Source organism: Argopecten irradians, chromosome 12, assembly GCF_041381155.1.
Source record: "Argopecten irradians isolate NY chromosome 12, Ai_NY, whole genome shotgun sequence".
NCBI lineage: Eukaryota > Metazoa > Mollusca > Bivalvia > Pectinida > Pectinidae > Argopecten > Argopecten irradians.
In genome coordinates this window covers 21,411,985-21,430,010 of record NC_091145.1, presented here as the reverse complement: position 1 = coordinate 21,430,010, position 18,026 = coordinate 21,411,985, and the positions used below count along the sequence as shown (strand labels likewise).

At 35.4% G+C, this 18,026-nt stretch overlaps 1 protein-coding gene across 3 annotated transcripts in view; it reads right to left on the bottom strand.

Annotated features, from left to right (window-relative positions):
* Positions 1 to 861: 861 nt before the first annotated feature.
* LOC138336157 (transcription cofactor vestigial-like protein 4) overlaps positions 862 to 18,026 on the bottom strand; it is a 47,719-nt gene continuing 30,554 nt past the window's right edge. For 2 of the 3 annotated variants that reach the window (XM_069285494.1, XM_069285492.1), the window contains 4 exons: positions 17,460 to 17,637; positions 10,926 to 11,272; positions 5,331 to 5,516; positions 862 to 4,766 (listed from right to left, as the gene is read on the bottom strand). In XM_069285494.1, coding sequence (XP_069141595.1) covers positions 4,498 to 4,766; positions 5,331 to 5,516; positions 10,926 to 11,272; positions 17,460 to 17,637 — 980 coding nt within the window. In that variant the 3' untranslated portion in view covers positions 862 to 4,497. The remainder of the gene's footprint in view (positions 4,767 to 5,330; positions 5,517 to 10,925; positions 11,273 to 17,459; positions 17,638 to 18,026) is intronic. The other variant, XM_069285493.1, reaches the window with a different exon arrangement.

Here is an 18,026-nt window from a genome sequence, read left to right as displayed (position 1 = left end):
CAATCCTAAAGAATATTTTTACCAATAATAAAAGTACTGAAAACTATCAAAAGGTGGTGTTTTTTTTCTTTTATATTTAAGAATGATCTCCCTTTGGCAATGAAATCTTTTTAGAGATCATGAAATGTTCGAAATTATTTTTTCAATCCTCATGTTTTATTTCATCAATAACTCTGTAACATGTAAATGTTCAATGTATTATTTAACAAGAGATGCTGATCACACAACTGCTACTTTGGTACTCTCCATTGATTGATCTGTAAAATTCCAAGGCCAAGGCTCGAACCAACTTAGAGGTCACCCATCCAGGAGCAGACCATGCTCATATTGCTTCACTATCAACATCCATCAGCACAGTCACAAAAGCTAGCTATATGGACTATGCTTCTTAAATGATCTTATCAATGCATCGTCACAGATCTATATAGTTAAAATGAAATATTTTTCTTTCTTCTATTGCTTCTCATTTGGAAACCTGGAAATTGCATCAAGAATTTAATTGTCATATTTCAAGATGGCCACCACTTTATGCTCCAATCAATCTTGAAACTGGACGAGTGTCAGCAGCGTGATTAAACTTCATTGTCAAAATCTGTCTGCCACAATATTTTCCACTCATATCTATTGACAAAGTTGGGCCGCTTAACATGTACATAATTAGATTAGAGCAAGATTTCTTCTGTATTTTTTTCCAAAAGAGGCATTGAATGTTAAGATGTCTTCTGCAATGCACATTCAGGAAAAAGCAGCCTTCAATTAAATTTTGAGAATGATTTCGAGGATGTGGTATCAACAATTGTTTAGAAATGGTCAAACTATCCATTTTTAATAATATAGTAAAAACTACTACAACTCAACGCAAAATTTCTAAAATTTATTTTTAAAACATAATAACAAATTCATACATAACAATAATATGTACCATCAATAAAGCAATGAACTTAAAATTTAGTGACAGTCATTACAAATATACATACCACTCATACAATTTGCTGTCCATCGTTTATGGTACATTCTGATCTATCAGAGTTATTCCCCTTTGTTTCACTGCAGCAGTACTCAATAGTTTACTCAGAACTCAACTCAATTTGCACTCTTCTAAGATTCTTCTCAGGAGGTCTAGATGGAAGAGCTCTTAGAAACAGAAGAGCTACAAATGGAATGATTGAGCACTGACCGAGTAAAACAAAGGGAAGTAACTGTGATAAATCAGAATGTTTGGTACAGCCACACTATTACGTACACTCACTGTGAACCAAAGGTACCACGAGGGGTAGAAACAATATCAAACACATACTACCCATATCTGTGGGTACAATAATCAATATATCTCGTCCTCTAAATTACTACTGTTGTAGTTGAAAAACTTTGATTCTTTATTTGGTGTCAAAAGTATCGAATGTGTTTCCATTACAACAGTAGTTCTCTAGGCAGCAACATTGACATCAGGGAGAAATTGAACTCTTGATCTTGCTATTGAAAACTGGGCCTGAAAATTTTAATCCAGATTCAAAAACACTATTTTACAAACAGTAATTAATCTACAAACAATCCCTATTCATGCTATCTAAATCATCACAACAGGCTTTTGATTCTATATTATAGACAACTCTATATGTGTATTACTTAATCTAGTATAACACAAATAAGTGTCTCTATATCTATAGAATCAAAGCCCTGTGCATGATCAAACAATCCTTCATTGTCTTGCTGCTACATGTACAGTACCTAAAATCTCACAAGTGCAAATTAAGCGTAGTCATATTGTACTATGTTATTGTGCACAAGTATTTGAGGAAAGCAACAGACATACATAGTAATATATAAACACTTGACACAAGACTTGCAGAGAACAATATCAATTTTTTTCTTGTATTTAAGTAGATTTATAGATAAGGAGGTGTAGTTTGGGACGGAGCTATTGGTAGTCCTGAATTGTGTAGTCCTGAAGGGCGTGTCTCATATAGATACATGTGACAGATATTAAAGTTACACTTACTGTTCTTCCCCTTAAATAAGCCCCTTCATTCCCTTAATGTTTTTGCAAAATTAAAAGGTAATTCAGAATACACGCATAGGATAATTGGTTGGTGTAGTGGTAAAACCGCTTATCTTTCACCTAGCTGGCCGGGTTTTTATCCCCCGCACAGACATGAAAAGGTCAGGGGTCACCTGTCCGATCACATGGGTTTACTCTTGGCACTCCAGGTTCCTCCTACTTAAGACCCGTCACACGCTTACATCTGGGCTATCGAAAGTGATTTTCATAAGTTGTGTAATTTGTTTTTTAATCGATGGTAAATAAATAAATTTTGAAAACAAATAAAGTTTATTTCAATATACCTGGTATTTACATGCTGGAAGGTGGTTTAATTACCTACATTTCCTTGATAAACTTTTGTTTAAAGTTTTACTAGAAAAGGAAGCTTATTTAGATAGGTAAGGTAATCAATTTTTAACTTTGAAAGATCTTCTGGTAATTGAGGATATGGTACTCGGGAACTCAGATAATTTTATTTGGAGTTGAGGAGGATAAATACTTGCAATTCATATATGTAAAAAATACTATAGGATTGGGCTCATTTGAGGAAATTTTCAATAATAAACTTGAAACATTAGAGGAAGGGGTTTATTTGAGGCAAGATAATAAGAAAGCTCCTCTCACTCTATAACAAACACTTAAATACTTCCACATACATTTAGACATCACACAACTTTATACTGTATGTACATGAAGCTTCTAACAAACATAAATACCCGAAACACAATATTCTGAAAGGTGTACCTGGAATAGACAAATACTTATATATACTCAGGTACAAACTTGCGACAACAGTTATACAGGTAAGTATCTTTCATCACGCATCAACCAGATTTACATAAATCAATAAGTTGTAGTGGTTTAAATTTTTTCTTGAAGAAAATTATTCTGAGTAAAATTTACGAAAGATCTTAATTTTATAAAATTTCATCTCATTAAAAATATTGAATAAGAACCTTGAAAGTTCATTGACAAACCAATTGTTTTGCTATTTTAACAGCATGATTTATGAAATTATATTCCGAATCAAATTTAGAAAGAACAGTACATTTGGATCATAATTATGCATTACCTGCACATATTGATAATGGTTTTAACTCATTCACCCCTGATATTTCATTATGGACTGGGATAGTCTTTGATTTAGAAGGGTCTAAATGTTTCTTCAGGGATGAATGAGTTAATATCTGGTGTCTTCAAACTGGAAGTAGTATGCTAGGAGACACCTAATTACCTGCTGATAATATATTTGCCCTATAAGATAAAAGTAATACTATTTTTTACGAAATTTCTCATAAGCCATTTGATGTGTAGTTTTATATCACAAAGATGTGTAGATATACATATCAATCTTGAAGAGAAAATCAATTTGTCTGTCAGTTGTAATTCTGTAATACCCTGACTGTCCTTCTATGGCACATCTATACAACTCGCACAAAACTGATCCCCCGATCCCGACATACTCGTCTCCTTTATTTTCTAGCACTTCTTCAATATTGAATCAAAAAATCAATAGTTTTCTTTTTTTCCCAAACGAAACCAAAACTGGAGGCATAATAAATGTCCCCAATGGAAATTTAATCAATAATTGTTTTTATATTTTGAGACAAAAAAAAAACAAAAAACCTTTGATTAAACAAAAATGATCTTTTGGAAACTTTAAGGTTCACAAAACACTTTAACTCTACCTTGGATATCTTCCCCTTTATAAACTTCCATAAACTTAAAGCCATTCACAGACACAAAAAGAGTTATCTCCCTTATCTCAAACACACTTATAATTAACATATCTGAGGTTCACACTATGTACATTCATATAAAATACTGCATCATGATGTATGAAACAACTACCAATGATGTGTGATGAGGATTTAAAACCAATATACAGATGTAAAGGCAGAGGTTTAGATAAACAGGTGCTTTCCATTCTAAAATTCTTTACCATTCATTCTTGGATATGGTTTTAACTTCACCAAACCTTAGCTCCAAGTAGCCGCCATGGCACTATACACAATTTGAACATTAATTGACAGACAATTTTTGTCTTAAACTCTCTTAAACACAAATGAAACTTGAAAATGAGCAAGTAGCTAACATAAATAAATAAACTTTGGTCCGAGCCTTAAAGGACACATGGTTACTGACGTCTCTACTTGAGGTTGTGTCTTCGAGTTCTTCTTTCCTTTGGTGCAAATGTCATATAAACCAAACAAATGGCACAGAGAACCGATACAGTCAGTTGAAACATTTGAAGCCAACACGGTCACATGATCACTTGCTTTTGGCAGTAGTCACATAATTGTTGGTGCTCGTGGCAACAACCTTGAGCACTTGACTTAGCACTGCCGCAGAATTTTGAGCAATAGTCAGATCCACATTAGAATGTGATGTCATGATGATACCAGTGCTTGCATTGCTCCATTGCAGCTTCCTTCTGATGAAGTTGACCCGTCTGGTCATATTGAGACTAGATCATGTCGTAAGGGAGATGAGCCGCGCCTGTGGGGTGAAGAGGATGGTGGTGAGCTGGAACCGTTCGGTCGACACAGTGCGGGACTGCTCTCCTTTTCAGCTTTTATCCTTTGCCAGGTCTCGCCACCCAAAGCCTTTGCGAAGTGGTCATCCACAGTGCCAGGGAGCATCTCTTGTTTGGGATCGTTCTTTGCTTTAATGGCTGACCACGTACTGTTGCCTAGTGATTTGGCAAAGTGATCATCTACAGATCCTGTAATTACAAGGTAAAGGCCATGTTAGCTGAATTAATTCTTATCAGTTCTCTGAGGATGAAATAATAAAGTTACTTTTCAGTCATTATTTGTCACACAGAAAAAACAGACTTATTCATAAGACATATTAATATTCATATCTGAAATATTCTGGCAAGTTCTCTTACACAAATAGTGCATTTGAATTTCAGGTATTTTTTATAACCTGTCTTTTTTAACCTGACCATTATTTTCCTACTAAATGTCAGTTGTTTGAAACAGCTTTCCAAACATTTTCTTCGAGTTGAAAAGTGTGGTTTATATAATGGTTTTGTTACACAGTGAAAATTTTGTATGCAACGTTTTGATGACTAAGTACGACGTGTGCACAGTCAGACCTTCATCGCACTAGTCATCGAAACGTCACATACAAATTATATTCACTGGTTATGTAATAATAACTTTACATCTGTATATAAATCAGTTGAGACAGATTATGCTCAGTGAATACTTTATATTGTAATTAAACTCTCTGAGATGTCAAATCTAAAACACAAGACGTTGGTTCAAAGCATTATACGAACCTGTGATAGATACTGCTGAGGTGTTGGGTTTGGCGGACTTGGCCGCTGTGGCGACGGTTGAGGCAACAGCGGGAGGAGAGTCGGCCATTGGAGGGGTGACTGGGGACATCTTAGGGGCCATATAGTCTGGATAGTGTTTCCCTAACGAGCGTCGAAAGTGTTCCTCGATAGGATCACAGTGTCCTACTGGAAATAAAAGATCTATGTTTATTCTCATAACTCATAACCATAAGTATAAATAAATCCATGTTCACTTTCCAAAAGTTCTATTGTTTACAAAGGTTTTTGTTTATTTTATTTTATGTTCTATTAACTCATTCACCCCCTGAAGACACATTTGAACACTTCTGGTTCAAAGATTAGAACAGTTCATTATGATTTCTCGGGGGTGAATGAGTTGACAGTCATGAGGGTCATTAAAGGACAATCCTATTTTAGAAAGTGAAGGAGCAGGAGTATACGGAAACAAATTACCGACCCCTGTAAAGGCTGTTGGTTTTCCATGAACTCATAATCCAGAAGTTATGGAGGAGTGGCATCAGGGGGGCAACATTCTTGTTGTGATACTTGTATGTCAGAAAGACACTTAACCACTATGACTCAGCAACCACAGTCCTGTTATTGTTTACAAAATAAAATCATCATATTCATATGGATATGTCACTGATATGACAACAAAATGCAAAAGTGATCAGTTTATGTCATATCCTTTCAGTTTCCAGTGAAATTCATCGTTTAATAATCTGGATTGTGTTGTGCACGGAGATTCCCAATTTTCAGGGAGGTCTCCTCTTTACAACATTTTAGCTGCCACAGGAAACTTGTCTGACATTTTCTATTTCCATTAGTAGAGATGACTTTTTTGTCGGATTCAATGACAATTGACCTATGGAAGGAAACCAGAGAACACCTCCCAAATTACCTGTAGCCGTTAACACCACTTTAAGTTTGTTTAAATGTTTTTAAAGGTGAGAAATCAGGAGTCGTTCAGTTCAAACATGTGTTTGGTATTGCTGAGGGGGGTATATGCCTACCAGTGGGGATGTGCACAGGTGCTGTAGCTTACACCTGTGTAAGCAAATCTGTCAGTCTTAATGACGTTAATTGACAATTTACGCTCGCTAATTTCATCCTATAGATCAAATATATGGCATATTAATCAGTATTTTTTCCATTGTTCTTTACAAATATAATGATTAATATATTTTATAATTACCAAAATGAAAAATCTGACATGTAAAACAAGCTTAAAATCATCATGATTAGGAAAGAACTTCCTTAACATGTGCAGCGAGGGTGTTTGTGAAGTTAAAGCCAGATAGATGACGGATGGTTACAGGTAAACTTGGATGTTCACAGGTGCTGCATATGTATCTCATCACCTGTTATCAAACAACTCCTATTTCACAACATTTAAACACAAGATTTTTATAGACAGGATTTTGTTACATGTAAATGGTTTCTTACAGGTTCTTAAGTAACAATCCATCATGATTGATACCTTATAGACCCGACTGATCCCGCAGCTACGCTATCTGATCTCCCTCCGGAGAAAATTGATTTTAATTGCGGTAATCCAGTGGAGGGTGATACTTTCAAAATTTACTGGGGTAATAAATTTAAATGTTTAATTGCTGGATGCACCTTAAGCGTATAGATTAAACCCCTACTTTTCCGACCTGCTGATCGAGTACTGTCAGATTTTTTATACCTGAAAATCAACCTGTAGTTGCGTGACAAACTAGATGACTTTTATGAATGAAAGTTTTTTTTAACCTGTTCAGAGGTTCATTGAGCCAAGACTTCATGTAAATTAAATTTCCTCAGTGAACACTACTGTGTTTAAAGATATGCGCAGAGAAACTTCATGAATATATAGTTCAAGTCTCACATTAGCATTATATACGTATATAATTTGGCACAAAAATCTTTGAAACATAAAATTAAAATCCCTCTTTGGATCTAAATTTTCTTGATTTAGTAATGAAAGCACTAAAAGCAAAGTATGTTTTCAGCGTAATTGAATAATTGAAAGAAATGACTGAATGCGTTGTGGCATGTTATATTGTGACCACGTATCAGTTAGCAGCGATGATTCATAGGTCAATGAGGGTAGACCTGTTTATGTAAGTGTCTATATTGCATCATCTCCGATTATTCAATTATCGCATACATTTTCTCTGTCCTTATCTCCTTTAAAAAAATATTCAATGAAAATGAATTCATACGGTGTACCTAAATTTACATAATGTTTATTTAAGCAAAACTGTTTGAAAATATCTGCACGTAAGAATGTGAACTGTTTTTAAACACAGGTACCTAGATTATGAAAGGATAATCTGACAGCTGCCTTATGGTACTTAAAAATGGACAGACTGGTCATGTGACCAACAGCAGTCCACTTCATTTAAAGCGACTAAGAAGAGCATTCAAAAAAATATATATTCTATTTTTCATTTAGCATATCACTCATTTAAGAACTCTTACTTATGTAAAAACATCGTCGAATTCTGTAATTTTTTTACACTACTACAACCCAGTGTCCAAAATCCTATTAGCAAACAGGGTAATGAGAGGTCATATGGTTACATAATGATATGCAGACCCAGGAGTCCAATTGCCAGGCTTGGAAACAGGCTTTTAATGTATTATCATTCTTAAAACAAAATGCATGTGCCTGTGTGTTTAATCTATGCACATATACCAGTAGTGGTTGGGTATGAGTCATTTTGTGTGGTTATGATCTTAACACTTGTAAACCACTCACATGCACATTATGGTGCATAGTTCAATATACATGACACTCTCATTTTTCATATTTTTATTTTTGTCTTTTTTTTTATTGAAAATATGAAATATTAGAGTGGGATGGGATGAGACAGGGACATGGGCAATTCATTTTCAAATTTTAATATGAAAAATTACTTGTTCCCCCTGAAACTTTATAATGAACTGTTCCAGGAGATTTCAAATGCATCTTCAGGGGTGAATGAATCAAAATGAATTTTCTACAGGAATATTGCACCTTGTATGTATTTCAACATGAACTGTTTGTACTGAGGTCAGTTCTATGTTTTAATCCTAGTAGCGTTACCACCTGTCAAGGCTAGCTGTGTTAAATACATTGTAGGATGGATATAGCTGAGATGAAGATAAGATCATCCCAAAACCTTTTATTTAGCACAAATATTTTTGCAGTTTTGAAACAAGCCAGATAAATAAAAGAAACTTTACAACCACAGGCAATTGGTCTCAAGTGCTGAATACGCAGCAAACAGAGATACAAACTTCGGACTGCAGTGTCGAGAGTATATAGACAAATAAACGATATCTTAAATGTTTTTTTATTAGCTCACAAAAATATAATCTGTCTGAAATATATACAGTTGTTAGAGTAGTACCGCAGACTTAACGGCACTTCTGACAGCTAGACGAGATAAAATTGATAGCTAGCCGACTCTCACTGCTACTTATATAGCTTTCGTTAATTGCGGAATTATCTTTATTGATAAGTTTTCTCGTCCACTAACTATTTTCTTCTGAACTGAAACTTTTACAACATGTCTCCATGTTCTTTCAATACCCGTCTCCTTCTGTCAAGATCTCGTAGCCAGATAAGCACGCCAATCAGTGCAGAGAGTAATTATATGAAATTTGGCAATTTTCAACTACCTTAAACTACAGTGGGCAGACGGATAAGGGCTAAAAGGACAGGGTTGGGAGACAGTGTAACATTAAGGAGAGAAATGGCAGACGTACATGTGGAAAAACCAATCCTATTCTTTATAAAGGGGAAAGTCTGCATTCAACCGGGAGGGGTACACAGACTAACCCAGCTAACGAGGTAGAAAACACTACGAGACATGAAACTGTAGCTGCTGCCAGTGTTCCAAAGCTATAATTATTGACCGAGTATACCCTACACTAAATACCCAGTGATTATTTCTTTTTTATGGACTCTGAGTTTATAATTGTAATTAAATTAAATCTACCTGAATTCAATCACCTATTGTTTCGTTAAAAACTTACACAAATCAATAATTTTTTGACACAGTACTTAAAATTACATTATATAACTTTGATTCTAAATATTCTTTTTTAAATCATTATTTTAGAAAAAGAAACAGTATAAATCAAAAGTACCCAAACAATGTATCTTGGGAAAGGATGGTGAGGTAGGGTATGTACCTAATATAAGCTTTTTTAAGCATCATATAACCTTGTCATAACTGAACACAATCCTACACAACCCTTTCTTAACAGCAGACAAGCCAATCTTACATCAAATAACCCAAACAGCAACCTCATTGACCACAAGACACTCTTACAGTTACATGTACAGACAACCCTATCTTACCCAAAGACAGCTTATCTTAACCTGACAGACAAACATATCTTACTTGTATCCTAAGACAACCCAATATAATGTCAGATAACCTAACCTTATCTCAGACAACCCAATTTAACCTCAAACAACTTTATCTTAACCTCGATCAACTTTTTCTCAACCTCAGACAACCCTATCTTAGCCCCAAACAACCTTTTCTTAACCTAAATGAACCCTGTCTTAACATTAGGCAACCCTATCTTAACCTGAAACAACCCTATTTTAAATTTAATACAACCCTATGTTTGCCCCGTATGGCCCTACTTATAATCCCAGACTTTACCTGGTGCAACCCTATCTTGCAACCCTGAGCACTTTGATGTGAGACCAAAACCTTGCAGAAAGAAATCGGTGTGAGATAATGTGACACAGAGTGTTATTGATATCAATCTTGCCACCTTGAGTACGACTTTAGGTATAAACAGAGCTGAGAACTGACCAGGACAGAACCCTTTACATTATCCAACACAATAATGGCTGATTGCTTAATTAAACCAAATTAACCAAGTATGATTAGAGGGTGGCCGTTTGTGTTGGGGTATGATAGCCCTGTTCCATACATTGATATCCCTATGTGGACGCTCTCACTACCGAATGACGGACACGACACAAACAAACAGCGTGTTCTTTAAAGAGATTTTAATTCAGGGGCATTATAACGCCCAAAAACTATAGGATCGGGTGTTGGGGACCTCCGAGGTGTCGGGATAGGTCGGGCGGAGTGTGCTGATCAAAGACAACCTAACGCTATTCTATCAGATAATATCAATCAGGGTCAGATCCATCCAAAGACCACTGATACAATTTATATACAGCCCTTAATGGTAACCTCCACACACTGGCACACATATATCTGAGACCTTTGCATACAGACTATCCTGTCACTATGGAAACCCTTCCCAAGGACACTTCCACTGTCATAAGACAAATGCTAAATGAGAGATTTGGAGTTATACACCATTTTAGTTTTGTGTTTTGTTCAGAGTTTTATTTTATCGTTTATCTTACGACTTCCATCCTGTATACATGTACTAGTACTTTCCTTCCAAGAAACAACTTCCCACCTGTACATAAACACATTAATCCCTGAAAGTACATCATAGACTGCACTATTCTTTGATTTAGAAGAGTCTAAATATGTCTTTAGGGATGAATGAGTTAAGCACTGTCTTATTAATTTTATTTACTTATCATTTTGTTTTCCTTACCTGAGACAACTTCCCTCCTACTAGGACTGGGTAATGAATGTTGTGATGGTGAGTTGTTGCCATAGCGATGACTTTTGTCTACAGTGGAGGCACATGTGATGACTGAAGGTCGAGACACTTGAGGAGTAAATGCTGATGAAGAGGAACTGGTTAGAGAGAGGTTGAGTGGTGCATCCAGCGTCTCCGTAGGAACACGGTAAGGAGGGGGTGATCCACGCTCGTGGACAGGCACACCTGACTGTGACCTCATTACATGTCTATAACTGTCTACTGAGGACACTGCATGGCGCATCTCGCCATTCATATACACAGGGGGTAGGTCCCTCTCCGCCACATGGGGGATTTGTCTGAAACAAGCAATGGTACGACATTGTTTTGAAATAATCATTTGTTTGTGTCTTTTTTTTGAAAGGCAAGGAGAAAACTGAAAGGCAGGGAGGCAGGGAGAAAACTGAAAGGCAGGGAGGCAGGGAGGCAGGGAGAAAACTGAAAGAAAGGTGTTAAACTCATTCATATATTGTCAATAAGATGAAATTGTCTTGCTATAACAAAGCAATGAAAATACATGTAGTTCAAAAGGACAAAATGAAGAAGACGAAATTAAAAATATTTAGCCCCAACTGTTTCTTAAATCAATCAATAGATCTAGAGGTCTATATGATGTTGTTCAATCAAGCGTGTAATTTTAATATCTGCCGTGACATCAGCTGCCTCTCTGACAACAAGTGACAGACAGTCTGATGTGTAGAGATAAACACCAAGTACTATCAAATTTCATTACCTCATCTCCATTGAGAAAACACATTAGCGGAGTGACATGAAATATCAAGCACTATAAAAATGTTCTTATTTTCTATTAAAATATGCGCACATAAAAAAGATGTATTTCCTTAATTGTTATGGTGTGACGTGATAGGCAAATGACAGGCCTCCTCGTAAAATTTGCGATGACTGACATTGGCGTATGAGCGGCGTAAATTGTTGTTGAAGTATTTGACGTAGATTGTGAGCCAAAGTTTAACGAACGCAAAAGACTTTCTGAATGAACAGCCTAATATTAAGATCAAAACACACAAAAATTTATTACACTCCTTCACATCAGTTGGAAATGAGGTTTCAACTATTTGCATTTATAAATCATAAAGTATTTATGCTGAGTGTTACCTTTGCATGTGGTCGATTCTCACCTTTTACAAATACTCAAACTATATAAACAATAGACCAGTAAACTATAAAGATGTAAGTACATGTACTTCAGGGTACTCAGTATACCCGAGACTGAATAATTAGTCACAGTTACAATTTTTTTTATGAAACAGGTAAATAAAGTAAAACGTCATATCATAAAGTGGTTTATACAGGCAATGTTTTTTATCATCTATTTGTTCTGGAGTTTGAAGTATCTCAAAAACTCATAAATCTATTTGTTATAAGTCCATACTAAAACTAGAACTGTTGTCCAGGAAGCAACTAAAAACAATAAAAGAGTGCTCATTTATAGGTAAGTGGTCTATATGGCAAATTATGTTTAAATTGATTTGCAACCATGGCCATGAAAAAGTCGTTTTATCAAACAGATGGTCTTTATACAGAGCTTTTCTATACTTAATGTAGTTGGCCGGGGCTACCTGAGGACAACTTGAATTTCCAACTACAGATGTTTGAGTCAGATTAGACAGGTTTGTAAGCCTGAGTTATTGGAAAGTTCTGAGCTTCCAAATACAGGTGTTTCAGTCGGATTGCACAGGTTTACAAAACTGTGTTATTGGAATGTTCTCAGACCTGCAGCACAGTATGAGTAGGAGGCAAAGTGGATTAGTGGAAGCTATAGAGTAGGTGTATACAAACTCTGACATGTACTGCTGCAGTCTATGGGACTGCACGATTACTACAGGCGGCAAAACACAGGTAATATGAAACAGACTTTAGGTATGACTCACGAAGGTAAATTTATGTTTTAGTTGAATGGGTTTCAATGTTAGCAGGGCCGCCCACTTGTTTTCCCTAACATTACAGAAGTTTGTCTTTCTTGTGGCTTATCACCACATAACAACAGTATACTGGCATCGGTCCCAGGCACCTTCAACAGCTCAAATGTCGTTCTTCAGGAATATCCAAAGTAGCAAAAAAAAAAAACAAAAACAAAAACACATGTTTTATCCCCAAGGTAAATTCACACAGGTAACATTCCAAACACCTGTGCATTATATTAAAAAGTTTCATGTAAACGAATCAGTCGTTTTTTGCCATGCGATGTCTAAAACTCATTCATGAAAACCCAAGTGATTTGTCGACCACATAGTGTGATGTTTACTAGCGGTTGGTATCAGATAGTATTTAAATATTCTCCGGTCCTTATCTCCATCTAGGATAATTACCCCTTCCCGCTACAGGCAGAAATACTTTGTAATTTCAACTTTGTGAAATATGTATCTAAAACGATTATTGGAATAACAATCAGCTCTTCAACAAATGCGATTCATAACATTTCCCACAAACATGTAATTTATAACATTTCCCACAAATAGATACCTATACATGTATATGATTTTGACTTCTAGCAAACCAATGTTACAATGAAAAAATTGCACAAACATATAAATATTCCCCAGAATAAATTGAAAATATGTGCACATATTATTAACGTGATCAATTCATAACTCGTCCTTTATTAAAAACAATCTTAATTAATTCAATAAAACAGCTTCAACTATTTATCAGATATTGCTTCAAGTTAATTGACTAATCAAAAGTGTTTCTAATACATGATATAAGACATTTTAAAGAATTTTTGAAATTTTAAGTACATTTTCTGACAAATGAATTCAATCAATGATGACCAGCACCATAAATATTTTTCATATAATAAAACATTATGCATAATCCACAGACTAATCCATGCCAAGTCAGAAAGATTACGTGTAAATAAAATCTGTCAGAAATATAACAGCAGCCCTACAAAATTACATTTAACAACCACTTCGCCTAAAACAAATTTAATTTTACAGCTTCCCATAAAATAAATGTAATTTCTACAGTCTGCAAAACAACATGATTTAAACTCGGTACCAAAATTATGCCGTTTCATAAATAAAGACATCAACCGCTGCATTATGTAAAATTTTCTCGGCCAAGTATGGAGATGATATACCATGAATTATAACCATTTGAGGGACAGAGTGATAAGACTGAACCTTGGTAAAACTTCTGTTAATCTCATTTGTTTGGTAAAAAGATTAAAGTTTTTGGATCATGCCGGTCATTATCAGTATCAGATGTTGAGAGCCTTTACTTATGTCCCGTCTAGGAGTAATGAATTTTCATAGTGTTTTCAAAAATAATGTTTTCTTTGATAGTAATACTTTATCGATGAGGATAATTAATACTGTCTGTAACCTCGTACCGATAGGAAGACACCTTTATTCGTCAGGGTGTCTTGGTGCTTTCTGATCAATTTTATTTACAATCTTGTATAATGCTAGACATCGACAGATTCTAGTCAGTTTCTTGATCATATGTTACAACATTAATGAAGAATAATGACATATTTATCCAGATATTACACATTAAAACAACTGCATGATATTAATTATTCTAACAGCTAAAAGAATGACAAATGTCAGGAAACAAATTAAATAAAAGAATTAATTGAGCCAGTTCTGCTGGTTGATAGCTCTTGAATGATGGTGTTGGTGCCAGAATATACATAAAGAAGACGGTAAAGTTATGTGTCTGATGCTTGGAGACAATCCTACTACAGTACTGCACACCTCTTACAAACGCGCAAGTGATGTATGCATGTCACTTGCACACCAGACCAATCGCCATACGTCAGAGTATGAACAGACTGACCTAACAAATCATTATACACGGGGAAATATGTCAGAGAAACAGTACACACATTAACACAAGACAGACCATTATGTTATAGAATAGATCATATTTAAAAGAACTTTATCATAGATCATCCCAGAACATTTCACAACAGCACCTTTGTTTTTAAGGTAACATAAGCTTTAATTGTTTGTCCACGTTGGATCATATAGGGCTGCGGTAGCCGACTTGTTAGGATATTCCGATGTATTACCATACGCCCTTCACCTCTGGTCATGAAATTGAATCTAATGTGAGGAAGAAGAAATATGGACAGGAATTTTTTTTGTTTCAAATTATCAAACAATACCAAAATTTTAATATTTCTGAAATCAAATTCAATGGATTCAACTGAAGTTTGTTTTGATAAAATTTAAAGCTTCTATCTTTCACATCCTACGATATAAAATATTTCAGCATATAAATTAAGTGTAACATACCTCTAACAATACTCTACCATATTACAGGCAGACGTTAAGGACAGGTTGAAGAGAGTTTACCATAACTTTGCCAGCTAACAAGTGATTGCTTATCGTATATCCACATACACAATATGGCCAAAAATGAATGGAATTTTCACAAGACCACAGGAGAAAATTCATTAAAGAATTCTTCTATGTACTGATATATATGTTTCCTGCAGTAAGATCTTGTCTAGCCAGGATCTGATGGGAGATCACTATCCGACTGGATTACTTTAACACAGGTGCTGCTCTTCTCATTTCATATAATTCACAATTACTATGATAATAACATGCAAAACAGACAGCTGTCAGATTATTCTCCTTATCAAAAGGAAATTAACTTGATAAGTTTGAAATAAGTTTTAAAATCAGTCGGTGAAAATGCGTAACACAATCTTGATATCTGAAACAACAGTAACAAAATACATGCAATGCAAAACTTTTGCCTTTACTCTGTACTTCAATGCTACAAATGCGATCTATGATTTTGAGCAGTAAAAGATAATTTCTTCTACGGCACTATCCCCATTCCTGAGATGGTTCGGCTGTGAGGGACAATATACTTAAAGCATTTTACAACATCATATTGGTTTCTTTTTATAGCAGGAACATCCATGTCGAGTAAAGCCCACAATCTCTAACCACTGCACGATAGATGAGTCATACCTGCTTTCTGTTTGAACACAAAATCTGTCTTTGATGAAGAAGTTTGTATCTTTTTCTATAGGTATACACCAAATTTTGAGAATAGATAATTCCTCCTATTATCTATCCAGTCATATTTTAGGGTATTGATTAACCCAAAATGACTTTTCCCAAAATCTAACCCCACCAATCCCATACCCCAGGCTCCTCCCTTACCCCCCACCCCCACCCCCACCCCCATCGCTCCCATCCTGCTTCCGTCCCACATATCCTTTACCTCTAACAATCATCCATTGACCGATTTTACCATAATTCCATTCCTGAATTAACCATTATGCAATCTTAAGTATCAAAATGAATGCATAATATGTGGTGAAAACCAATTTCAATATCTCTATTTCCTGTCTGAATATTTAAATTCAAGGATATCGTTGCGGTTTATAAATGGCTACGTCACCCCTGGCAGTTGGCTGTGTATAGCGGGAGTTTGTGGGGAGTCCAGCAATACAGAAACACAATGTGGTACGCAGTTATGCTAATGTGAATCTTTATCATAAGGTAAAATTTGGACAAATGACAACTTTTGCCTGTCTTCGTGGAATATCAGTTTTTTGATACTTTAGAGGAAAGATTAAGATTTTGTATTGGATCAAGAGGTTATTATTGGGATGGAATGAGGTGTGCTCCGTTTTATTTTGGCTCTTCATGGGTGTTTACTGTCTTTCAATGCTTAGAACTTTTTCCTGGCATAATATCTCCTCCTTTTGTATATATGATCCATAGATATAGATACCGATATTTTGTCTGCTAGCATTCATTCCCTCATACAACTTTTGTATCAATTTTTCCATCTGCTCCAGCCCTTTTCTCCCGATTTAACCTTCGTTTGTTGTGCCTGCTGGCCCCTTGAAGTGTAATGCTCGGAATGCTGCCACATTGTCAGACTAACCTAATAGTAACACACTCAGGAACTCCCAGGAATCACCTGATCACTGGGCTAGTGCCACATTTGTCACCATGTGAAGGTATAGCATCTCAAGGGTTGTCAATGGGAAACGTCTGTGAGAACAAAGGCTCATCTTCATACCAAGGATGTAGGAAATTCCACACACTTGTCTTATATATACCTACCCCACTACAACACATGCAGACCTCCATCATTTGTGACTTTCTTCCAAACTTCCAAATGCACATGACTATGTACATATTGTATATCTGTCCACTATTTTGTATCACAGGAACTTGAAATCTTTCTCTCAGACCTACACTTATCACCTCTTTGCTATTATGCACTTATAATCTATTTTACAATTAAAATACCATTGAAAGAGAGGTGTAGACAAATTAAGTTTATTTGGATAGAGAGGGGATAACTCATGCTCATGGATTCATGGTTATGAGGATAAAAAGTGGGAGACAACTCATGTTAATGTGAAGAGAGGGGAAAATTCATGTTTATGTGGAAAGAAAAAATGGGAGACAACTGACATTTATATGGAGAGAAAGAGGGAGACAACTCGTGTTATGTGGAATGAAAGGGTAGCACACTCACGTTTGTGTAGAGATACATCGACTCTTGTTATATTTGTTGACTTGGTCTCGACTGAAGCTCAGTGCCTGTGGTAATTCCTGGCGATCCTTCAGACGATCTTGTTTAAGCATCTTAGATGGCAGTTCTTTACTTGGGGAATCTTGGGAATCATGGTGATTTCTTTTGTAAATGGGATCACCTGTAAAATAACAATACCCAAACATTTTAAAACTTTGATCGACTGTAATCATTTTTTATAAATTATTCTTTTGCCTAAGTTCTGAAAATGACATTTAGTGTTGTGCAACACAAATTTCAATATTGAGCTCATACAGTTCATCAAATAAATTCACCTGTAAAAAAATAACCTAAAATATTAAAATTTAGATCAACTTCTTCTTTAGGTAATTCAATCATCCCTGAAATTTCAAAATTGACTGTTTTAGTCTTGATTTGGGAGAGTCTAAATGTGTCTTCAGGGAGGAATGATCAGTTGATCATTTTTTTTTTTTTAAACAAATTACCCTATTATGTAATATTTGAAGAAGAAATAAAATGTAATTTTCAATATTTAACCCAGTTAATCAA